Genomic DNA, 26,054 nt, shown 5'->3' with positions numbered 1-26,054 from the left:
GCGCCAAGCTCGCGAGAGAACGTGCCCGGAGACTGAAGGCCCCCGCACCGCCCGCGCCGCCTGTCGATCACCTGGCCCCGCCCCGCGCCGGCGCGCCCCCCGGCAAGCCCCGGCCGGGCGGGAAGCGAACGCGCGCTCCCTTCCGTTACCCTCCTCTTGCGGGAAGGGCGGGGGAGGCTGGAGGCGCGTGCTCGCGAGCTGCGTGCTCGCGTACGTCGCCGGGTTCGGCTGCGTCCGTCCCGCCGCCCGCCCGTTGCCGCCGCCGCCGTCGCCGCGCTTTCGCTTCGCCGGCCGCCGCCTAGGGGGGCTGGGGCCAGGCCAAGCCGCCGCCGCCGAAGCTGTTGCCGGGATGCCACGGGTGTACATCGGCCGCCTGAGCTACCAGGCCCGGGAGCGCGATGTGGAGCGCTTCTTTAAGGGCTACGGGAAGATCCTGGAGGTGGATCTGAAGAACGGGTGAGGAGGACGGAAGAGGGGCCTGCCGGGTGGGGACGGGGCCCCGGCGGTGGCGGGGAGGCCGCGGGGACGGGAGTGGGACGCCTACCCCGCGCGGAGCTGCCGGCCTGCTCCGGCTCCGCCATAGTCGCGGCGCCTCGGGGGCGCGGGTAGGCCCCAGTTCCCACTGCGCCTGCGCGGGTGGGGGTGTTGGAGGGATAATGGGAGCGATGGTGAGGCTCTGAGTGGGACGGGAAGAAGGAAAACCTGAGTGGGATTGGGGCGCTGGGAGGGAGGGCACAGCTCCAGGGCTCCGGGGAGGCCTGGGTTTTTCCTTCCCAGGCGCTAGAGCCGGAGCCTGGTTCATCTTCAGTAGAGACCGACCTTTCCCGCTCTGAGGGCTGCTGGAAACAAACAGATTTCCTTCTCCCTTTTCACGAACTCTTCCCCAGTCTAATGGATCAGATGGTCACAACGCATCTCTTCCGGGGACTGGAGCTCTGAAGGGACGCCCTTTTTAGACTTGCCATGTGCTACACTTTTTTGGGCGGGAGACTCTAGTTTGAGTAGTCTAGGGACGGTTTCGAAAGTATCGGCTTGCGGTGCTGAAAGCCTTCACCGTTCCCTCTACAAGGGTAAATTAAAGTCTTAGCCTGCTATCTTCAAGACTGCGTACAGAGTTTCCATGCTGGGGTTTCCGTTCTCCAACTTGCCAAAAAATTGTTTTGTCGTTGTAGAATTTGTTAGAGAATAGTGGCCCCCGTGACTAGTCAACTAGTTGATGTAGACGGAGACCTACAGTTTAGGAAATTGCTAACTTACTACCCACCCGGGTATGGTCTGTTACTTGTATTCCTAATCTACTTTGGTAGAGCAGGGCCCGCAGGGGCTACAAGTTTCAGGGGAAGCATGAGGAGTCAGCCCTGGAGAAGATATTCTACGGGGAAAACTGTGAGAACCGGGAAATGTTAGGTAGGACTTCAAAGACATGGATATAAAAAAATAAAAGGAGTGGGGGAAGCATTTTAGGGTACTAAACCTTGGCTGTTAGAAGAACTCTTGGCTTTCTTTTTTTTTTTTAAGGTCTACTTTGCAACAGGTCTGATACAGCTAGAGTTTACTCCCCAATGTAATACTAGCAACTAACACTTGAGAAGTTATAAAAGATACCTAAGTTGAGCATTTGAGAAAAATTGGAAGCTACAATGTACTCAAACTCTTGGCTGAGTTTAAAATTTTAACAAGTCATTTCAAATTGATTGTTAGGAAGATCACCTTCTTACTAGGGAAAATGTCCTCCATCAAGTGTTTATTATGAATGCTGATTTCTTTTAGAGTAGAAGGTTTAGGAAGTTACTCATTTTGTTCAATAGAGCTTTCAGTTCTTAAACATACTAGATAAAGTGGGCAGGGGGTTGTTCTTGTGATACATATCATATGTCTGAACAGTCAAGTTCAAACTCCCAGTTTTCTTCAGAGCCCAATTAAGTTGACAGTAAATTTTGTGGGGAAAGCATGGGTTTTGAAAGCAAACAGGCCTGGGTCAAATCGTAGCTTCACCACTTACTACCTATGGGCAAGTTACTTCTCTGATTCTGAGTTTCCTCATCCACCAGGAAAAGGAAGATTAGAGATAATAGTTGTAAAGCATTTGGCTCATAGCTGTAAATGGTAGCTATAATCAAAGGGATTTGACCTTGATCATAAGGAGACATCTTAGCTTAAGTGTTTAGTAACACGAAGCGTATTTGGTGAGGTCTGTTCTCTAAGGTTACTCAAGTGATAGTGAGCAGAAAATGATGTTGATGTTAATAGGAAAGCTAATTAATGGAACAAATATGTTGATAACCGACAAGATGCCTCTACTGTGCTAAATGAAGGGAGGAGGCAGAAAACCAGTTCTGCCCTTGAGTGAATTAAGTGCTTGTGGTTATAACATACACTTTGAGTTAAGCAGTGCTTGCTCTCAATTTAAACTCACGAAGTGAAACTTGGAATGGTTTGTCTGAAATAGGCTTTGAAGTGTGGATTGACTGGGGCTTGAAGTGTCTGGGAATAGTGTATGTCATAACTGGTGATGGTAGAATAAGGAAGAATTTTGAGATATAATAAACAGTCTAGCTTGGATTGAGTCTCATGAATGATCTAGAAGTTTAACAACATAAATCAGAAACAACTGTAAGATTTTACACTAGACATTCAAAATCGTGGATAGTAGTTCAAATGCTCTGGAGGGAATAATTGAGCAGCCTGAGAAATGGTGATCTAAGAGGAAGAATCGATCGATCCTTCCAGGACCCTAAATACGTGGGTCTCTTGGGGAACTATTCATTTTTACAGTTGTGCTGCTAAACCATGGTATGCATGAAATCTGTGATTGAAAGTCAAGGGAATGAAGAATGGGGAGTCATTTTAGGGATTTGAAGGCAGGTGTGACAGTCACCAAACAGGTGCACCTCCTGGTAGCATTCAGGAATCATTGCAGAGGAAAATGACTTCTGAACAAAGGACCAATGGTATATAGATGTATTTCAAGCAATTGACTGGATTAGATGGCATTAGCACAGAGGAGTTTGAAAGGAGGGCATAATTTAGCAACATGTGTAAGCTTATAGTCCTGGAAACATAGGAAGGATAGTAGAGCCCCTTGAGAAGCCTTTTTAACATATCTGGATTGTGATTATTAGTAACTGAAACTCAAAAGATTTTGGATGGTTAGGGCTTTGAAGAATTGCTGAAGAGTTCAAATTTGTAGAAGTGAGATTTATCAGTAGACAGTAGCTATATTGAGCTGAAGGGTTGTAGGTAAGTTCTGAATTAATTAAGTAGGCATAAAGCAGTGGTATAATAGAAAGTTGACCAAATGAGGCAGCAGATGAGCTCTCCAAAGGAGATTTAGTATCCAGGAGAACATTTTATGGACCCTCTTGGGATTAGGAGAAGGGAGATGTATGCAGTAGTGTATTGCCTGCTTTTATTGTACCAGGTAACCCTAATCTAGATTGCTTTAGTTTTAGAGAACTCCTGGAAGGATGGTTTAGTTTGGGACCACGAACATGACATAAATCTCCCACCACAACATAGGCCACTCCAGATCCCCTCTGGTCTCCTCCATTTGTATGTGCCACACTAACGCCAGCAAGAGCCACGGTGGGCCAGGGGTCAAGGAAGCAACGTTATTAGCAGCTGTTTACAGCCTTCCAACTCTGGTAACTTTTGCTGTCTTTGATTATTTGTGAATTCTGTGAGCTTTCTTTTTTATTAGTAAATCACTTTTTTCATGTAAAATGTAGATTTTTTTTTTAAGTACAGTAATTTTGCCACAAAATATTGTGGTTTTGGTCTCAGATCTTTATATTTTAATTTTGCCATATTTTAGTCAATGAATGAAACATATCACATCCTAAGATTATTTTTGCCTAGTAGCTGGACAGGTAAACCCCCAAACCATTGAGGGTTTGGGGGGGTTTTGGTTTTTTGTTTTAGTTGGTTAAATGTGTGGATTAAAGCTCTCCAGGGAAACTTGGCTATAAATTTCAGAACCTTTGTTTCATATTAGAGACAGTGAAATTGTGAACAGCCAGAATTTTCAGGGATGTCCTGGTTTGTGTAGTTGGATTTTCATGATATCTAAGTATTACCAAGAAGTTTTTTGTTTTCACCCTCTGTTTTAAATTCCTTCAAGTAGAAGCTACCCCTTAGTTAATATTTTAAATATGTTATGGCTTTCAGTGAGTCAAGTCGTTGTTCTTTTTGTCCCTGAGCACTGTAGGGCACTGTTAGGCCTGAGATACTGGGATGAATCTCTGCCAACCCCAGAACTTATAAAGAGATTTTCTCTTTTGACTGAATCCTTGATGAGAGCTTGTTTTTCTTGTCTTTTAAAGAGGCAATAAGGAAAATATAATTGATGTTCCAGGTTATTGGTTTCTGGTTAATTGAACTGGTAGTTTAGTATTAAAAACCCATTCTTGGGAACTCCCTGACAGTCCAGTGATTAGGACTCTGTGCTTTCACCGCTGAGGACCTGGGTTCAATCCCGGGTCAGGGAACTAAGATCCTGCAAGCTGCATGGTGTGGCCAAAAAAAAAAGGAAAAAAGCCCATACTTAATCTGTGTAACATTTCAAAATAGTATGTATTTATTTCTGATTATAAACATTTTACATATTTATTGTACATTTTTTTAAATATAGAGGACAAAAAATGAAAGATGACAGTATCGGCACTTTGAGACTTTGTCTTTTTCCGCACACAGGTGTATGCACTTCTTAAGCCTCCCCGCCTCCCTTTTTCACATTGGATTCGTACTGTACGTTCTGTTTTGTAACCAGCTAACAGCCTGATCCTTTTGTCGTTAAGTGTTCTCCCACAACCTAATTCTTAAGGGCTACATAGTATTCCCACATATAAATACTATTTAATGTACATAAGCAAAACCATGTTGCAAGACATTGCGGTTGTCTTTGGTTTTCCACTATTTTACACGTATATAACGCTGTGGCAAATATCCTTTATGTAAATCTTAGGGCAGATTCCCGAAAATGGACTTTGGAGTCAGAGTGTATATAGCTGTCCCTCAGTATAATCACAGGATTGGTTCCAGGACCCACTGCAGATACCCAAGTCTACGGATGCCCAACTCCCATAGTCGTCCCTCCACACCCACGGGTTCAGCCAACCCAGGATATGGAGAGCTGAGTGTACACATTTTTAACTTTTGCTACCTTTTGGTTTCCATGGTATTTGTTTATATTTTCACCTGCCGTATTTCAGAGTTCCTATTTTTCTGAATTCTCAACTACTCTTGATCATAATTTTTTAATATTATGACTTTTTAATTAGAATGTCTAAAAGTATATATTAGGAAGTTGTCTTGCAGCCTTTAAGCCTTATCTGTTTAGCCTACCAAGCACAACAGGTTCAAGAACTTTTTTTAGAAAATAAGTTTTTGACTGATTAGAAAATAAATACAGGTGCATTGTAGATAATTTAGACAATACCAACAGCAGAAAGTAGAAAAGAGGTATCATTAAGAATCCTTTTAACATAGACAAGGTCTTATGTGCAATTTGATGTCCCACTTTTTCTGCTTAATTTTTCTCATATATTTGTTCTGTTACATTAAAATCTTTCTCATAAACATCATTTAGGGCTGCATAAAATCCATTGTATGGCTGTATCATGATTTACCCAACCATTCCTCCTAGGCTGTCTCTCAATTCTTGCTGTTCTGTATAACCTTGTGATGGATATCACGTGCAAAAAACTTTGCATTTTAGTCATTCCTTAGGACGGATTCTATGAAGTAAAATTCATGTGTCACAGTAGGAGTGAACACTTTGAAAGCTCTTGATGCGTATAGCCAAATGTCCTGCCAAGCTGTGCCAGTTACACTTATACCAGCAGTGCGTGAGCACGCCCGTCATGGCAGCCTCGCCACCACTGCGCCGGCCGTACTGTTTAGAGTCTTCGCTAATTTAACAGGTGAAATGGTTTCAGGTGTTTTAACCAAGAGCTTTTTCTTAAACAAACAAGAAATCATGAGAAACAGGGCTGTGGATTAAGTAGCATTCTGTCATTGTTTTATTCATAGTATCGAATGTAACTTACAAATGTGACCAAGTTGTTTTTGTACTGACGTCTCTTGCTGAGGTCAACATACCTCGCCCCCAAAATATATTAGGTATGTTACTTTTTTTCTTAAGCCATGGGTAATTTTTAAATTTCTGTCATTTTGAAAAGTCATTGCCAAGAAACCATACCGTGCTGCGGTTTGACCAAATGTTACCACCTTAAACTGCCCTGGCTTGAGACTTCCACTCCTTGTTCCTGGTTTCCCAGTCAGTTTGTGATAAGAATAAACATCGTCTGTAATTACTTGGCCATGTCATTTAAAATCCCTATTCCTCAGTTTAATAGCTTGCTCCTCCCTTCCTTATTGATGTATCATGAATAAAAAGGCCATGTGAAGTATTTTTCCCTTCTTAAAAGGTAGGCACAGGATGTAGACTAGATAAAATGTGGTTTGGGTTTACGGTATTTTTGGATACATCGAAGTAACCTAAACAGCAAATTGGTTTTTTGTTGTTGTTTTTTTTGTTGTTGTTGTTTTTGCGGTACACAGGCCTCTCACTGCTGTGGCCTCTCCCGTTGCGGAGCACAGGCTCCGGACGCGCAGGCTCAGCAGCCATGGCTCACGGACCCAGCCGCTCCGTGGCATGTGGGATCTTCCCGGACCGGGGCGCGAACCCGTGTCCCCTGCATTGGCAGGTGGACTCTCAACCACTGCGCCACCAGAGAAGCCCACAAATTGTATTTTGAGATCCTCGGAAGAAAGGTGCTCCAAGCATCTGAGAGAATACTATTGGGGGTGGTATTTATAAGTTTGTAAGCTAACACTGAAATTTTAAAATAAGTGTTGTCTCTAGTTTGTACTGACAGGGAAACTGAGGCACGGGGGATTAAATGACAGGGCCAAGGTTACAAAATGAGTTATTGACAACTCCGGAAACTGAAGATCTTTCTTATTCACATACCAGATAGAGCATGGGTGGTGTCAGCCAAAGTTGCTCTCGTGCTGTTTCCTTCCAGACGATCCATTCCTGTCCTTTGGGGCTTGCCTCCAAGGGTGAGAAGGTAGTTCAGGTTCCACAGCCTGAAGTCCTTAGTCTCTCTGCAGAGGCTTCCAACAAGCTGCCAAGTTACTGCCAAAAGTGAGGCAGGTGCTATTTTTTTTATGACGTTGGCCCCAGACAGAGACTGCTACTGATTCTCCTCAGGCTACTCTTTGCAGAGCTGAAGGGTGGTATCAGCTTTGTGATAGCTGACCAGGGTAGGATCTATGCAAGTAAATGCAGTGAACAGTCTCTGTCCTGTTGTCATAGCTAGGGCTGTCTGGTCTTGGAGTATCCTGAAGGTGAGGGATCGATTGTGCCCTGGATTTGCACACCTGTATTTTGAGGAAATGCCCTACATGACCTTTCCTGTGTGTTGAGATGAAAGTCTAGAGGTCCTGGAACTGCACATGATGCCTGAAGAGCCACTTAAAGGGCCCTCCGCCAGGGCCCCAACCATGTCTTGTTCCTGGGTGCCAGATGGGGGCCTCCATGAACACAGACCTCCAAGGCCTAGAGAGGGGGAAACCGGAGGAGGGAGGTTTGAATTCAGCCGTCAGGAGTGAAAGAGGTGAGCAGGAGGCTTGGGTGAGGGGTCAGGAACCACAGACCAGATGAACTGACTTTGAGAAAAGTTATTTCATGTGGATGAAATGAAACTATTGATCCATTAATGTTTAAGGAATTTGAAACATCCATTAAAATATAAAGTGAATTAAATGACTGATTTTCAAGGGAAGGGCATCCCCAAGAAATAGCATGGCGAGTGGCATCTTTAACCAAAAAGAAAAAGAAACAGGGACTGTGGGGTGGTTATGAGGGACATGGAAACAGCCAAGATGGTCCCAAGAGGCATAATTTCTAAGAGGCTTTAACACCTGTTACCCTGCCTATAGTGTGGTTTTAGAGGTAAGTACAAACTGGTTTTGTTTGTAGCTTTGGTGTGGAATCAGGTAGTGTTGTCTGCTGAGTGTACACCTTTACTTCATTAACTACAAGTAACAGTGATCCTATCTTACGTTCTAGGAGTTTTATTCTAAATTAGCAATATGACTTTCATCTCTTGAGTTTTTAAATTGTTTTTAATTTGTGATTGAGTCTTCCTGAGCTTTAGTGTGTCATCAGGGAATAGTTGATCTCTTTTCTTGTGAGACCTGTTAATTTCATTTACCCTTAGTGTGGATAAGTGTCAGAAAATTGAAATGTACACGGGTATGATTATGTTTGCTCCCCTTTAAGGAAAGCAGCTCTGTTGACTTTAAAAGGTCACAGTGAAACACTTCATTATGACAGAGGGGTTATGGTTGTGATAGTTTGATCCACAAACTATTTGCAAGTATGTTGCTTCCTGCAGGTAGTCCCATTTTATAGGGTAGAAATATGGTAGCAGCCTAGTAAAAGTGAATTTGCTTATTAGTTCATTTTTGAAAGGCTTTTGGATAGTTGAAACAAAATGGCAAATATGCCCATAGACCAGTTACAAAGTAAGACTAGATTTGAAATTGGGTACAGATTCCTCTCTTCCTCCTGCTTTCTGAAGGAATTTTGTATTATCACTTAGTTTTTAGAATAATGATTGTTTCTGTTCTCTTTTCCTCACTCCAGTATGTGAATATTCCTTCAGAGATGGGCTGGTATTTTCTTAATGATTTGTTATCTTTCTCTATTTTCCTAGACTGGTGTTAAAATTTTGATAACTGACATACAGGTTTGGTTCCACTATTAGCTTACAGGATGTTCACAACTTATTAATTAGTACACATCAGATGCAGAAATGGTATTTCTTGCCATTTAATATTTCTCATAAGATGCTAATATTCATGTGGACATTTGTCTTCCACAGCATATAATTTGATGTAACTGATTTTCTGTGCTAAAGCTTGTGTTTCTTAAACTGTTTGCTCTATGGACCACTTCTTTCCACTGGTGTGGAGATAGTAGAACATGGTGATGGAGTGTTGATTTTAGGTTAGGACCGAGGGTTGAAGAATCCCAGGTGTTGGGTAGCCTTTACTTAACTGCTGTAAGCGTTCATTTCTTCATCTATGAGATTATGAGTAAATCTCAGAGTTGTGAACATTATTATAAAGGATTTTGAAAAGGGAAAGAGTCCTGGTGGGCTAGAGTAGTCATGTTAATAGTGGTTTGGAGTTAAATCAGATCATAGATGGCTGTCATCTGCAAAGTACTTTTCTGGTTGCTGCCGTAATCTTTGTATAATTGGAAGTCTGTAAACTTTATAGCATTCTTTGATTTCTCATCCATTTTTTTCCCACACCATTCATGCTTATATTTTTTGGTCCCGGTCACCATTCCTTACAAAACTAATTAAATGCATTCTTAAATACATAATACTGTCAATATCCATTCACATCTACCACCTCTAGGCCAAACCTTCCATCATCTCTATGCTGGTCTAATTTTTGCTGAGCCTTAAAACCAAAGACAGATTCCAGGGGTTAATATGGGGCCTCCAGAATGGGGATTGCACAGAATAATCTTATTTTTCCTCTATTCTTCTAGTCTGTTATGTTCTGAACCCACACATGTTTTCGGAAGGACCAGATGGCTGACACTGGCTAATGGGAACCAAAAGACGAGTGAAAGTAACCTGGTTGTCACATACTCCAAGCTTAGGGGTTCTTCACCTGCCCCAAGATCAATTTCTTTTTTCCTCTGGAGAATTGACCCAGCTGTATCAAAAAACGTTAATACAGCCTGGCTTATCTAAGGTTAGATTATCAAGTCAAGCAGCAGCATTTGTTGAATTTCAAAGGATTGTGCTCAGGACTGTGGGAGAAAAGAAACAGCTGCCTTTACAAAGGCACTGTGACCTTGTGGTTAAGAGCTTGGGTTTTGGAGTCAGATGGACCTGGGTTCTAATCCAGCTATACCGCTTAGGAGCGCCTTGACTACAAGCCAGTTGCTTAGCCTCTCCCAGTCTCATTTTTCTCATTGTAAAATGGGAGTAATAGTAGTAGTAGTAGTGCATTCTTCGCATATGATATGAGGAATGAATGAAATATTATAGATGAATTATTTACTGTGTGCCAGGCACTGTTCTAAATATTAGCCTTTGTTAATATTAAAGAGCTCATAATCAAATGAGAGGATAAGCACAAACGAAAAAGAACAAGGCTTGAAAGGTCACCAGAACATTATCATGTAAAACATAAAATTGAATAGAAGTGCTAATGCTAAAGACAGTGCTAAAATGCTTAGAGTCTGGCAAGTTTCTGAGACTTCATGAAAGAGAATTCTCAAGTCTATGGAAGATGGTTGCTGTGATTCACCTTGCGTAATCAAGGCATTCCAGGTTTAGAGAATGGCATCAACAAAGATCTTTAGGAGTCAGTATAGACCTCTGAGCAAAAGAATGATAAAGCAGCTGACTTTCCCCACTACATTTAAAGAGACAAGTTGACTAAGTAAAAATAGCCATATTCTTGAACGAAGGAAGGTGATCACACAGGAAGAGACCGCCCTGGGGGCCCAGCAGAAAGAGCACACTGTAAAACTAGGCAGTGCACTAAGTGGGCAACCAGAGAAGAACAGCCAAAGGCAATGACAGTGTGTGTAGGAGTGAATCAGGTGGTCAGGGGACCGAGAAGAGAGGAATCATGAGGTAGGTTTTCTTCTTTGAAGGTGGGGAAAGATCAAGTGCAGACTGAGCTGTGGCCAACGTTTGCAGACCAGGAGTCCACACTAGCTCTAAGCAGAGAGCCCTTGGTGTGCGGGAACTGCCAGTTTGCCGACGCGAAAAGAGCCCCAGACTGGGTACTGGTGAGCCCTGAAGCCGCACCCCAGCTCTGCCACTCAGTGAGCACGGGTAAGTCATCCACCTTCCACGGGTGGCCGTGATGGCCCTCCCTCCTGAGGCTAAAGAGAGGGAGGCCGGAATGCCCAGAGCAGCCTCCTTCCTGTCTCAGGATAAAAAGGATCTCAGGAACCCACTTCGTGTGGTAGGAGCTCCTAGTGGTGGGTTATAAACAACCCTCGGTTACTGGGATAGTCAAATTGCAACCATAATCCGTGACTCAGAGCAGTGAATGTGACATTGGTTAATTCTACTTTGAGGGCCTGACCACTGCTTCCCTGGAATTTTGCAGACCTTTGGAATTGGGGGCACTTACATGGTTGTCACTCACAAGCTTTCTCTGAGTTGGCCTCACCTGAGCACTAGAGAGTTGGTTGCAGAAGTGTCTTTCTGCAGTTTACCAAGCACTTTATGCAGAGAGCGAGAACTTCCGTTTTTTATTACTATCCTGTTAGTGTGCCCTAACTTTTTTCACCTCATAACACAAGCTGGCTGAAGCCTAGGATCAACACTGAGTGCTTTGAAAGAGAGCTGTTTGATTCCTGTTCACTGAATGCCGTTTCTTTCAGGGTAGATTTAAGGGCTCTGCCCTTAAAGTACATTGCTGTTGACCCTAGTTTCAGGGTTCAAGCCACCCCATGGGTTAACTTCAACAGATGAAAATTTTTCCTTGGCTACAGCAACATCCCTAATCCTGACCAGCCATGGAGAGGTTCGGTTCTTGCAAGGAAAATGAGTGAATGTGGGAATGGCTCACCACATTGGGAAAACAAAACTCACATCCTGCTGATGGTTGGCTGAGGACTGTCATGTCCACATACAAAGAAAAGCATGTGGCACAGTTTTAGGACAAAGGTGAGCAGAGATCCACCGTGGAGAGGGGCAAATTTTTCTTATAGAGAGAACATCCAAGGCGTGCCCCGGCGGTAAGCAGTACTGGCGGGTGACAGCAGGCACACGCATGGAGGCTTGCTTTCCCTCGCTCCTCGTCCCCACGCCCCGTCAGTCAGCTGGTGGTGCGCACCCCCTTAGTCATGCCCTGTTCAGTGAAGATGTTTGGAAGACGGAGATGGCCCTAAGCCGTTTCTGGAGGGGTGAGATAGACTCCCCAGCCTCTTCAGTAGGACACGCAGCGTGGTATTTGGGCCATTGGTGTAGGTTATTAGATCAGGGGAGACTGCTCAGCAACAACACAACCTCAGGTGGTAATTTTTCTTGGGTGAAAAAGTGTGATTAACATTTTGAAAATTGAAGTCTTGGAGTACTTTAGTTTTAAAAACATGTCATTCCAGTTCTAGAATTTCAGAGTTCTGACTGATAGTCTGAGCAGTAGTACATCAGCTGTTGAATGAGGAAGACCAGCACATTGGCAGTGGTTTAAGAATGGACTAAAGTTTAGAACAGCCCACGTAATTCAACGTGGCTTTTGTTTGTGGTATCCAGAATACCTATCTATAGTTGGTAAGAATCATGGTGCCCACTTTTCTTAGCAAGTGGCAGTAATTCCTCGGCCATCATTTTTTGACTAAATTTTTGTTGGGATTAAATGTGATCTAGAGGAAAAGAGTGGGAAAAGGCAATAGCAGAGAAACATTGAAGAAAGGAGTTTTTCTTTTAATTGAAAAAATTTACATTTAATAGTTAGGCCATGCTTTTTGTTCTTTCACGTAGGTGCAGAGAGAAAGGTCGAAAGATACAACATCTGGGAGTCAAGCCAGAGGAGGCACATTGGCGGGGTTTTGGTTTGGTTTGGTTTTTATCAGCCCCTACCTTAGAGGGATTTATTAATTTGTCGTAGATTCATTCTCCTGAATTCCTTCATCTTCTTCATTCTCATACTAGAATTACTGAAAGATGGTTGTTTTTAATAGAGAAGAGGAGGGGTGTCTGCAGCTAGAATTGAGAGATTTATCTGCTGGGTTATGTTTGTAAGGCTTATCTACAGGTCACACCAGAGATATGTCTACGTAAATACACACATGCCGACACATAGTGTGTGCACACATGAATGCGTGTATTTTATATCCCTCCTTTGACAAATGATTCAAAAGGAGAGTACTTTTTGGGAGAGGAGATTAAAGCACAAAGGGATGTTAAGATCGATTTAGAAAGATTCTCCCATGTTACCAGGAAGAGCTTTGCTTTCTTAAAGGCACTAGAATTTAATTCAGAGACAGTTAAACTATTTAAATAAAACTAAAATTTCATCCCATTGTTAAGCCAGAGGAAGACTAATTTTCATTTTAACTGTCAGACTTTTGATGTTAGGAGAAACCTCAGAGATACATAGTGTAGCTCCCTCATTTCACGGATAAACTAGGATCCAGAGAAATAAAATGATTTAAATGTGCTTTTCAGAGTTGGTTTATTGCAGAACCAGGACTAGAACCCAGGCCAGTTCCTGCTGCTCCAGTCTTAGGTAGAGTTCTGGAGTCATGCCACAGGCTTTGAATGTCAGCTTTGCTGTTTTATTATGCACATTGTTTAATGCGATGTGCCTCAGTTTCCTCATCTGTAAAACAGATAACAGTACCTGGCGCTTGGGTATTGTGATTATTAAATAAGATAACATTGTTTAGTACATAGAGATTACTTAATAAATATTAAGTACCATTTTATTGTTGCTATCTAGTCTTCCTGCCTTAATTGGGGAACCCATTCACTCCACTTACTTACCAATTACTCCAGTTACTTACCGAGTGAAGTGATTCTTGCAGTAAAACTGATCTAAATAAACAGTGATGTGGTAGAAACAACCACACACTGATCTGGTCTTTACTTTGCTCTCAGAACAGGAATCCTATCAGGTATGGTTTATGGTGCAGGAGTATATTTGGTTTAGTCTTCCAGGCCCACCCAGCATGTCAGTGACAGAAGTGACAGTCAGGTTCCTGATTTAATCCTTGGACTGGACTTTGACACTAAAATGTTCCAAATAGATTTTGTGGCTTTTCACAGAGTAGTAGCCAAGATTTTTCTGTGAAATAAATTTGATCTTAAGTCAGCTGTTTTAATAAGTTACTAGGATATCCCCAAAATGTGGCTAAGTAACTTGCTTGTTGAAGAAAACGGGGTGTTCTGTGACTTCTTTATTTAATCCTCGGGAGTCAGCATTGTCCTTATGACATCACATCAGATGAGTTAGGGGCATTGAATGGTGCCAAGCCAGTGTGAACTCTTAGAGGGGCATGGAGGCCATTTTATCGTGCCCGTGTTGGATGTTTTCTCTCATCCCTCTATACTTGGCATCTGGGCAGGTGGACAAAGCAGACCTGTAACCAATCTTGACAACTAAATTAAGGAAGGTACTCTTGGGGACAGGAGGTATTTTATGATCTATTTAGGAATAAACCAAAGCAGAAAGTAGTTAGATTTGATTTTTTTATTAGCTCTTTTTTATTTATTTTGTCTCTAAAAATGATAGTATAGGCTTCCTGATGACTCACTCTATTTAGGAAAGAAAAAAGTAGCTGCAATATATTTTAATCTATTGAAGATTTTTAATGATCATAAAGCACTTTTTAACATAGGAAGGTATTGATTTGGAGAGGCTTTACTTTGCCAAATATGACAATCATGGTCAGAATCATTCTTATTACGCTGCTCGGCAATTCCAGCTTATGGAAGTGTGAAACCATGTTTTAAAGATTTCATAACCCATAAGTTGAGCCAGGTGTCTTCTGAATTGTGTTATTGCAGAACATTTCCCATTAAACACTGGGTGTTTCTGTGTTACTTTTCTTTAATGGAGTTGAGATTCAGTGCCTCTTAAAGTTTGAATGCCACTCATAGACATTTCAGCATAAAGAACCCTCCAAAGTATTTAGCTGTACATTGTCACCTTGAGAGACTCTTGTTTGATAGAAACTCTTTAATCTTTAGTAAAGGAGGAATTCCTCAATTCTGAGTTCTCTCACTTAACATGTTGCTGAGTACAGCATTACATGCTAAAGAAACTGGAATAATTTTGGTCAGCCTGGATAAACTTCTGGCAAGTCTTGTAACCTGTTTTTAGTTCCAGTAGGTGTAAACCCGGAGGGAAATGGTAGTCAGTATCTGCCTATATACATAGCTCTGTTAGAGTTTAAAGATGTTGTTGCTTGTAACTTGTATGATTAAGATGGTTTTAGTTTTTAGGTATAGGCAGTGCTCACAAAGCTAGACTTTTCACAGCCACATCAGAGCAAACTAAAAGTTTCTTGATAACAGTTGGTAGGGCATTTGTTTAACCTTGCTTATAAATATCTTGCAAATTTTGCCTTTTAGTTTTATAAGTTGTACTCTTCAGCAGGCATCAATAGGATTGGGGTAGGGGTTTGTTTTCTTTTGGATATATGTTAAACCACCAAACCTGTTTGCTGGGAAATTCCTAGCACTACTGTGTAAAAGAAGTTTGCACAGTTGTTTATAGATTTTAGAGAATTCCAGCCTACTTAAAGCCTCATGGAAATGAATTTCGAATATCATGAGGAAAAGAATAGCTCCAGATTTTTTTCACTGGTAGTTTCTAGAATAGTTAATGCACTTGTGACTTATTTGTTTAGGTAGAGAAATGGGAACTTTAAAAAAATTTTTTTCTTTCACTGAGGAGAGTCAAGGTACTGTGATTTTTTTTTTTTTTTAAACCTGGTTTGTTATTCCAAACATGATTTAACAGTTAAGACACAGTGCCTAAATGTAGGTCTAATTGTTCTCTAAGATACCACTTTGGGGCTAAAGCTAAAAAAAAAAAAAAATGAGTTTTTATGTAACTTGAAAGAGCAAATATTCAATCTTGTAGAATTATGTATTTTAATACCTTATACCAAGTATCCCTGTGGAGGTCTTTGCAGTTGCCACCAGCTACCTGGGGAACAGAAGAAGTGGTCTCTGTATATTTAGCCAGCCTCCTATTAGAAAGACAGGAGTCAGCCTTCAAAAGTCTCCCTGCCCTCTTGCAGTGCCTGTGGGCACAAAGCTGAGTGGTTTCTGCTTAAGGGAAGAGAAAGCTGGTCCGTAGTTTGCAAAACCCACCTAACCTTTGCTAAGCATGAACCTCATTGCTTTCTCTTTAATGTTAGTGAAGCTGGGTGTCAGAAGGGTGCCAACCAGGATTTTGTTTGCTTTCTTCTAGATATGGGTTTGTGGAGTTTGATGATCTGCGAGATGCAGATGATGCTGTTTATGAACTGAATGGCAAAGACCTTTGTGGTGAGCGAGTAATTGTTGAGCATGCCCGCGGCCCGCGACGAGATGGCAGTTACGGTTCTGGACGCAGTAAGCATTTAAAGGGCATTTGTATCAGTGACATGCCTCCGTTATTAAATGTTAATTTTTAAAGTAATTAATTAATTAATGTTACATCGAAATGTATTGATATTTAAGCCATTTGTTTTATAAATTTATGTATCTTTTTAAATGTAAAATTGCAAATAAACATCTTTAATAATGTTTAATTGTAATTAAATTAATGACATAAATTTCTTGTTTTAATACTTTATAATTATGTTTAATGATGTGTGTTTGTGTTGTTGTTTTTTTTCTCTGTAATGCAATTGTTTAACATAGATTTAACAAAGACCTCAATGTTTTAATTAAAAGAATCCTTTGAGGCTAAGATGACTGCCTGTTCCATTTGCTGACCTTGGGTTACCTTTCCATGCGTGGCTCTTTGAACCATTGTGGCCCTTGGCTGACCAAAAACAGGAAGCCATGTGACGACCGCAACCTTTCCCCATTAGACCTGGGTGGTGAGGATCCCAAGGGTTAGACACAGATGAGATTAAACTGAAATAGGTGCCTGAAAATCTTTTTTTCGTATAAAATGTTCACAAAAACTTTAATCACTGTGAGTAACACCAGTAACTGATTTAGTAATTTGGTTAGTTATTTCTAAATTGTTAAATTGTTGATAGTTTTTAATTTATGCATGTTAATTTTAAATATAAATATTAATGAATATACATACTTACAACTTTGTAAATTAAATTAAATTTTCATGTTAGCTGATTGCTCCTTTTTAAATCTAGATTAGAATTAAGGGTGGGGGTAGAGTTAAAATATATACTCTTTGGGGTGGGGGTAGATGGTATATTTAAGGGGAATATGTGCTGTATCATTTTTTCTTTTTCCTCCACTGAAGTAATCTCATCTATTTGAACCTTCCAAAGGTGGATATGGTTATAGAAGAAGTGGCCGAGATAAATATGGCCCTCCTACCCGCACAGAATACAGACTTATTGTGGAGAATTTGTCAAGTCGGTGCAGCTGGCAAGACCTAAAGGTTTGGGCCCTGTTAACCTTCTGGGTTACAGTTGGGCAGGAGTTAAAGTTGAGTTAAGGAAAGAGGTTATTTTATGCAGGCCCAGGCACACAGAGAAAACTTTCCCAAAGCATTTGGAGATTTTCCAATTAAAGTTTCCATAGGAACACAAAAGACACTGGAATCTCACTGCTACTGTATGTTATGGGGCCAGCATGCTAAGGAAAACCTATGTTATGTGAAATTTTCCTCTGTAGAGAATGTTACAGAGAGGTAACAATGTAGTTTCTCCCTAATAAAAGAAAAAACTGCAGCCAGCAGTTTGCTGCAGTATTAGTGCAAGTTTGTGTCAGCTTCCATTGTAGAGCTGCATTGGTGAAAATGACTATCTGACCCATGTTCTTTTCTAAGATTTGTTTTTCACTGAATATTTGTCCTGAAAGAGTTTTAATGTCAAAAAGTACAGTCCAGTGGTGTACTGGCCATGCAGTGTACTGATCACAGCTCGTTTTTTGAAAATGGTGTTGGTTTTTAATCTCAAAAGAGAAAAAACCTTATTGAGCGTGCCTTAACCTGGATGGTCTTAGGAGGGCAAATGTAAAGGTTGCTCAGAGTTTCCTATCTCACTTCTCATTTTTAGTCCATCATTAAACAAGTCATCTCTAGCAAAATGAGTGAGTATGTTTAGGTTCAGCAAAAAGTAGTAACTTATCAAAGCACTTTTACATCTTTTTTTTCTTTTTTTTTACATCTTTATTGGAGTACAATTGCTTTACAATGGTGTGTTAGTTTCTGCTTTATAACAAAGTAAATCTTTTTTCTTTTTTTCATGTGCTGTCAACAGTCTTTAGCGAACAAAGATAAGATCCAGAAAACGTTAATTCGCACAGTTGGTCTTAGCAGAAGAGCTGAGACTAAAACATATGCTGGTATTTTCTCTAGTACACTGTGTTGGTTGTCAGTATTACAGCAGGCCCTTACCGAGTGTCTGCCAACAGGACTGTCCTCTCTGAAGGAATGACTCCAGTATTCTGAGAGTTAGGATTGAACATTATGGGTAGAAACTAGAAAGGCTTTCAAACTTGGGGTTAAAATGGAGCCCAGCCAACGCCCTCAGTTGGTTTTATACTTCTGTGTGTTTGGCAGTTTCCCTCTCAGCAAAGGAGAGGAGTCGAGCCAATTTCCCAGGAAGTCAAGGGAGCCTTCAGAGCAGGACTTTGGAGCTCACCTGCCTGGATGGAATCCCAGCTCTGCCACTTATCAGTTATTTTACTCCAGCAACTTACTTTCCTCTTGCACTTCATATTCCTCAACTATAAAATGGGAGAAATATTCATTTCTACTCAGAGTTATTGTGAGAAATGAATGCACTTTTATATAAAAAGCCTAGAATGGTTCCAGGCACAAATGCTAGCTATTAATCACGGAAATGCAAAAATAAAACTAATGTAAGGTGGTATATTGTTAGTTTTTAAAAATGTATAAATTCATAATACCCAGTGGTGGCGTTGAGTTGAAATTTATAGAGTGGCGGCATTGAGAATTGGTCGTTTTACCCCCGGTGCGGGTGGTGCTAAGAATTTAGGTCCTGAAGTCTGGCTGCTTATGTTCAGACCCCAGCTCCTTCACTTACTACCTGAACGACCTTGAGCAGTTTGCTTAAATCTCTTGTATTTCACTTCCCTGTAAAATAGGGATAATGATTGTATCTACCTCATGTGGCTGTAAATAGGACTAAGTTAATTAAATCCTACCTGTCATCCAGTGAACACTCAATATGTTAGCAGCTACTATTACTAATTTGGAAGTATGGCAACATCTCAACTTGCCCAGGACAGTCCCAGGTGTGGCATAACTTAATAGCATCTTCCTTTACTCTTAGATGTATCCCAGTTTGGATGATAAATTATATGGGCTCCCTGCCTTTTTCCCAGAGCGCCCATTCCTGCAAATAATTCAGCTGAAGTAAAGAAATTTTTGCATGAAGACGGTCATTGCTAGATTATGAATAATGGCCAAGGACTATATATAAAACCCAGAAGTCCCAGCAATTGGGAAACCCTCAGAAAAAGTATTGGACACACTAATTATGAAGAATGTAATGTATGTTAAGACATGTAAACATTTTATGATGCAGTGAGTAGAGGAATAGTATCAAATGGCATATAGTCAGTGTTTGTAACTTTGCAAAGAGGGAGAGGAAAGCAATAACAAAAATGAACTGCTATTGAATATTCATGTATTCATTCCACAACTGTTTATTATTGAGTATATATTATATATAAACAACATGGGGAAATTGGCCACAAGACCCCAGATTTCATTTTCTTTTTAAACACTAATCACATCTTCTCTTATTTATATATCACTTCAGTATTTATCTGTCATGTTAGTTGTATTCTCTCATTGGGTTATATTAAGTCCTCAAAGAGAATGAGGAAAGAGGCTTACAGTAGTGAAGGGACATGGGTGGTCATTCCACTTCAAAGCCAGAGCTGGAAAATATTGTTCTGTTGTCTTTTTGTCTTTCGTAATCCATTTTTGAATTTGTTTACCTTTTACCTTAGATATTTATCCACAGCTATACATGTTTTCAATAAGGATTTATGATGAAATGCAAAAGACCAGAGTTAAATGTAGTAACTTGAGCTTCTAAAGCTTCTGTAAACAAAGAACTTGCCACTATAAAATTTGGGAAATGATAGTTAACTAAAAAATTTTATATTCAAACAAAACTATTTAAAGAAACAGTTAAATTATTTATTTATTATCTCTACTACCCACCTAATGCCTAACACTTCAGAGAACCTCAGTAAATGGTCGGTGTGTAGTTGGAAATACTTAAGAGTCAACTTCATTCTGAGGAAAGCTAGCATTTCTTCTAAAGGAAAGGGAAAACTTTCATTATGATGATGTTAGATATTTTCACAAAATGTGTCTTAACCTATTGGGGGATTTTGTTTTTCTTCAGGATTATATGCGTCAGGCGGGAGAAGTGACCTATGCAGATGCTCACAAGGGACGCAAAAATGAAGGGGTGATTGAATTTGTGTCTTACTCTGATATGAAAAGAGCTTTGGAAAAGTTAGATGGAACTGAAGTCAATGGCAGAAAAATCAGATTAGTTGAAGACAAGCCTGGTTCTAGACGACGCCGGTCCTACTCCAGGAGCCGGAGTCACTCAAGGTACTACTGATGTGTTGGCGCTTGCTGTAAATTCATTAATGAGCACATAGATAATCCATTTTCATTCTTCTGTTGAAGTCTCAGTACCGTGGTTCCGTCTGGTCCAGTTACTCAGAACTTTGAACTGAACATTTATTTGTAAAACTCTTGAACTCTTTTGTCATGAGTACAAATAGAAGTAAAGTCCTTTCTCTGACGCAGGTATCAGTGACCTTCTCTCACGTTTCTTCTTGGGTCCCCTAAATCATACCATTACTGGGGGTGAACATGACAACTCACCCCTTGTTACTCTCCCAGATACTCCAGCTACTCAGGAGTGGAGACTTTGTCTTATTTGGTGGCTGTTCTGCAGATGGGCGAGGCATTTGTGAACAAGACACACATGCTCTGTGCCCTCATGAAACTCAATCTAGTGGAGAAGATGGGCATTGAGCAAATAATTACCATTGTGATAAGTATGTCCAAGGGAAAGTACGCGGCCCAACTCGTCCAGAGAGCTGGCAGAGGCTTCCCTAAGGACATGTCGTAGAAGCTGAGACCTAAAGGATGAGTTGGACATGGTGGGCAGAGAGGGGGGATAGTGCCTTTTTAGCAGAGAGAGCAGCGTATTTTGAAGGCCCTGTCGTGGGGAAGGAGGAAGCAGAGGAGCGTGGCTTGAGATGAGGCAGAGAAGAGCGAGATCCTGCTGAGCCACAGGCCAGGTTAAGGGTTTAAGAGTAGCGGGAAGTCATTAGTCTAAGCTTTTCAGGTTTTGTTGTTTAACTCTTTATTATGGAAAACAATACATAAAGCATTAGAGAAAATATGAACCTTGAGTCCCCTTACACTTATCACCCATCCAGCTTCAGTATCTTTTATTTTGCCAGTCTTATTTCATCACCCCCTCCTGCTTCATTGTTTGAAGGCAAATCTAGACATCCTGTCATTCTGCCTATAAAGTGGATATCTCTAACCTTTTATTTTATAAATTTATTTATTTATTTATTTTATAAATTGATTGATTGATTTTTGGCTGCATTGGGTCTTCGTTGCTGTGCCTGGGCTTTCTTTAGTTGTATCATACAGGGGTTACTCTTCATTGCGGTGCACGGGCTTCTCATTTCGGTGGCTTCTCCTGTTGTGGAGCACGGGCTCTAGGCGCTTGGCCTTCAGTAGTTGAAGCATGCGGGCTCAGTAGTTGTGGCTCGTGGGCTCTAGAGCACGGGCTCAGCAGTTGTGGTACACAGGCTTAGTTGCTCCGCGGCATGTGGGATCTTCCCAGACCAGGGCTCGAACCCGTGTTCCCTGCATTGGCAGGTGGATTCTTAACCACTGCGCCACCAGGGAAGCCCTAACCTTTTAAATAAAATTATGAGGCCATACCACAGCAACACATCTGTATTCAACTTTCCCCAATTGCCTCAAATATGTATGTATTTTTGTAGTTTGTTCATATTAGAATCCCAACTAGGTGTACACATTGCAATCAGATGACATGTGTCTTAATTCTCCTTTTAATCATGGCTGCATCCTCCTTCACCCTCTTTTTATTTTCCATCCATTTAGTTGTGGAAGAAACGGTTTTCTGTTTTGAAGATCTTTCCATAGTTGAGATTTTGCAGATTGTGCTCTTCTCGTGATGTTTAACACATCCCTTTATCCTGTCCCTCGTATTTTCCTATAAAGTCATAGTTAGGTCTTGTGGGCATTTAGAGTAAGGCCAGTATTTTAGCAGGTGCTTTGTACTTCCTGTTGCAGCACTTGTGTGGTGTCTGGATGCCCCACTTTGAATGGTGATAACATGCATCCCTGTGAGCCGTCCATTATCCAGTTCTGCACCAGTTTCCACCTAATAGTGGAATTATTAACATCTGCTGATAATCGTTACCTTGAGCCATTCAGCTGTGGTTGTAACATTCTGATTGTCTAGTTTTCTGTTCTTTGTGCATTTAAAGGCTGTAGTTCTATGAAGGATGATTTCCCTCTTCCACCCTTTTGCTACCACCCTAAAATAAATTTTTATAAGAAATGGAAAATAAAAATTGATACCTTTATTTACCAATTTCCAGTATATTGAATGTGCCCAGCAACACCCAAAGGTGGTGGTGAGGTTGCTTGTTTAGTATTATTTTGAATGAGTTCTTGGATCTTTGCATATTTAATGTTTGGTCCATTGCAGTCAGTTTGTTTTTGCTCAAATTGTTCTGTCTTTGGTCATTGGGAGCCCTTCAGGTTGGCTTCTCTGTCTTTTGGTTTTGTTTGATTTTTCTGTGACTGTGCTTTACTAAATATTTCCCCAAATTTTTTATTGCAGCATTTTCAAACATAAAATGTTGAAAGAATAGTTCATAAACACTCATATGCTCTCCTTATAGCTTCAACAGTTACTAAAATTCTGCCTTTCTCTCTGTATATTTATAGACACGCCCTATACATAAATAAATGTAGCATTTGAAGGGAGATTGTGGAGAGTGACACTTCACCCCCAAATACTTCAGCATGTATCTCCAAGAATGCAGATAAGCACAATTCTGTCTTCCAACCTAAGAACATTAACAGTGATCCCGTGAAGTCATCTAGCGTCCAGGCCGTATTCAGATTTCCCCAGTTGTTCATGGCTGTCCTTAGAGCTGTGTTTTCTCCTGGCCAGGATCCATCCAGTCATGTATTGCAAGGGGTTATTGGGTCTCTTCAGTCTGAAGCAGTCCCCCGCCTCATCCCCCCACCCCACCCCATGACAATTACTTTTCTTAGCTTTTTTTTTTTTTTAAATACTGTCCCACATTCTGAATTTATGTTTCCTCTTTGTATTGTTGTACTTTATCCCCTGAGCTTCTATAAACTGGAAGTTAGGTCTAGAGAGGTGTGGTTGAGACACAGATTAAACATTCTGAGCAAGAGTTCTTTCATAGATGATAGTGCCCAGGAATCTTTGAAAGTCTCTTTCCATCATGATGAGAGGTTCCGTCTTTGCCTTTCCTGCCCTGCACCTGGAATTGGTCGTTTTCCCCAAGGGTTGCTTTTGGAAGGAAACGACAGAGTCCACAGTCTCGGCTTATTAGAGACTCTTTAATCTTGGAGGGTACAGCGGACCCTTGAACAAGCGGGGTTGGGGTGCCAGCCCTTCACATCCGCAGTGCCCACACCTGTGGATTCAGCCAGCCACAGATCGTGAGGTACTGTAGTGCGTATCTGTTGAAAAAACCCTGTGTGTAAGTGGCCCCAGGCAGTTCAGACCCATGTTGTTCAAGAGTCAGCTGTATTTTTAAAACAGCTCTCTGGTCTCAGTTGAATAAATAAGTGAAGGGCAAAAGTGTATGCAGGAAGACTGGCTAGGGGGCTGCTGCGGAACCAGGGAGAGTGGTGGTGGCTTGCTGGGGGGCAGCCGAGGTGGATGAACTGGAGAAGGTTGAGAGGAGATTCAGTAGTGCAGAAGAGGGTGAGGCAGAGAGGGGAGTCGAGGGTGGCTGTGGCTCCTCGTGTGAGGAACTGGTGAATAACAGTGGCAGCGGTGGGAATAAGGAAGGAACCCAGCAAACAGAACAGGTCTGGGGGGCAGTGGGTTCAGGAATGGAGGCACTATGAGTTTCAGGCAGGCCATCCAGGCGGAGTGTTTGCGGGTGACTGGATCTCTGGGCCCAGAGCACAGGAGAGAGTTCTCTTTCAGCTTTGTGCCTGGACACAGCCAGGGCCATGCATATTTTTTGATAGAAAGGATGTCTGAATTGACTCTTTTCAGCCAGCGTTTTGTCAGCAGGTATTAAAAACAAAAAAAACTTTCTCCCCTAGATCTCGCTCTCGAAGCAGACATTCTCGTAAGAGCAGAAGCCGAAGCGGCAGCAGCAAAAGCAGTCATTCTAAGAGTAGATCCCGATCCAGGTAGGTCTTCCTGGTATTCACGCAGGGCCCACGTGTACCGTTTCCCACTTTGGTGTTAATGGTGTTCCCAGTGTTCCCTCACCCCAGGATGCCCAGCTCTGGACTGGAGTCTCGGGGGTTCAGAAAGCAGTCCTTGGCCAGCACAAGCCGGGCTTTGTATTGTGGGGCACAGCTCCACACATAGCTTTAGTCTGTTCTTCTCATGAGCAGCCTGAAAGTACGAAGTCACATGCGGCTTCGCCGTCCCCGTGTCTCCCCAGATCAGGCTCCCGTTCCCGGAGCAAGAGCCGCAGCCGCAGCCAGAGCCGCAGCCGCAGCAAGAAGGACAAGAGCCGGAGCCCCAGCAAGGACCAGAGCCGGAGCCGCAGCCGCAGCGCCGACAAGCGCCGCAGCAAGAGCAAGGACCAGGCCGAGGAGAAGGTCCAGAACAGCGACAGCACCGGCAAGTCCAAGAGCCGCAGCCCCAGCAGGCAGAAGAGCAAGAGCAAAAGCAGAAGCCGCAGTCAGGAGAGGGGCGCGCAGGAGAAGCGGGGCAGCGTGAGCAGGAGCCGGAGCCAGGAGAAGAGCCTGCGCAAGAGCCGCAGCCGCAGCCGCAGCAAAGGAGGCAGCCGCAGCCGCAGCCGCAGCAAAAGCAAGGACAAGAGGAAGGGGAGGAAGAGAAGCAGGGAGGAGAGCCGCAGCCGCAGCCGCAGCCACAGCCGCAGCAAGAGCGAGAGGAGCAGGAAGCGAGGCGGCAAGCGAGACAGCAAGTCGGGCAGCAGCAAGAAGAAGAAGAAGGAGGACGCCGACCGCTCCCAGTCCAGATCGCGATCCCGCTCGGGCTCGAAGGAGCGGGAACACGCCAAGTCTGAGTCTGGCCAGAGGGAAGGCCGAGGGGAGAGTGAGGATGCTGGCGCCAATCAGGAGACCCGGTCCAGGTCAAGGTCCAATTCCAAATCAAAACCAAACCTCCCGTCAGAATCACGCTCCAGATCAAAGTCCGCGTCAAAAACCCGATCCCGGTCCAAGTCTAGATCCAGGTCTGCGTCCAGATCGCGCTCCCGGTCTAGATCCAGGTCGCACTCACGGTCCTAACTGGCTACGACCACAGCTGGAACTACCCGAGAAGTCTTTTGTACATGTTCGGTAGCCGTAGCGCAAGTGATTGAAGTAGAACATATGCCACTGCTGTACATTTTTAACTCCCTAATGGTGTGTCTACAATTGTTAAGTCTAAGCGCTTCCTCTCCGTAAAGCCTCCTGGCGTCAGGCCTTCCTGCTTGACTGAAAGCAGTCTTCTCTTTGAAAACCCCCTTTACTCATGGCCCACAGTAGAATATCCAAAATGCCTTGGCTTTGAGGCCTGGCCTTTCCTACAGGGAGCTCAGTACCTGGATGTCTTTAAGGCTGGAATGATGACATAGGTAGGTATGGTGAGTTCAACCATTTTGCCCTTGAATTGATGCCCTTTGATGTATGCCATTTAGTGAAAGTGCTAAGTCTTAAGTTTCCTACCACTTTGGTTTCATATTTTTGGACTTAACAAAGTTGTGAATAGCACAGTCGAGGAAAATTGATACCTGCAGTAACCCATAGGAAATGAACTGTAGAGTTCCATATTCTGGTATTGTGATTATATTGTTTTATATTAAAAAAGAAAAGAAAAGAATTTTTTTTAATTTTATTTTTCCCCGTCTTGCAAAGTATAGTGACCCCTGTTTCCATTAAATTTGAATAAAGACTATTTTTGCTTGACAAAATTTCATGGTGCTTGAATTGATGTTGCATTTCCTGATCTATCTTGCTGTCTTTTTCTTAGCATAAAAAGTTCATGGTATAATGGCTGTTTTGTTCCTTGAGCTCACCCATGGGTAGGTAGCCAACACTTTTCCTGGAGGATTTTTCTCACCCAACAGAAAAAA

At 42.3% G+C, this 26,054-nt stretch overlaps 1 protein-coding gene across 1 annotated transcript; it reads left to right on the top strand.

Moving 5' to 3' along the window:
* Positions 1-99: 99 nt before the first annotated feature.
* On the top strand, positions 100-26,054 carry SRSF4 (serine and arginine rich splicing factor 4). The gene is made up of 6 exons (XM_079924546.1): positions 100-456; positions 15,982-16,124; positions 17,018-17,130; positions 20,081-20,295; positions 24,064-24,153; positions 24,414-26,054. Exons 1-6 carry the CDS (start codon positions 350-352, stop codon positions 25,225-25,227), a joined length of 1,482 nt encoding a protein of 493 aa, XP_079780672.1. The 5' UTR covers positions 100-349; the 3' UTR covers positions 25,228-26,054.

This window comes from Stenella coeruleoalba (genome assembly GCF_951394435.1).
Source record: "Stenella coeruleoalba genome assembly, chromosome: 1".
Lineage (NCBI taxonomy): Eukaryota > Metazoa > Chordata > Mammalia > Artiodactyla > Delphinidae > Stenella > Stenella coeruleoalba.
This window is presented reverse-complemented; position numbering and strand designations above follow the sequence as displayed.

What these genes read in the sequence shown, in the direction of transcription:
- SRSF4 (XM_079924546.1), top strand. Translation starts at nt 350, where the DNA reads ATGCCACGGGTGTACATCGGCCGCCTGAGCTACCAGGCCCGGGAGCGC. An exon ending in GAGGTGGATCTGAAGAACGG is followed by an intron (nt 457 to 15,981) that starts GTGAGGAGGACG and finishes GCTTTCTTCTAG; the next exon opens with ATATGGGTTTGTGGAGTTTG. An exon ending in CAGTTACGGTTCTGGACGCA is followed by an intron (nt 16,125 to 17,017) that starts GTAAGCATTTAA and finishes AACCTTCCAAAG; the next exon opens with GTGGATATGGTTATAGAAGA.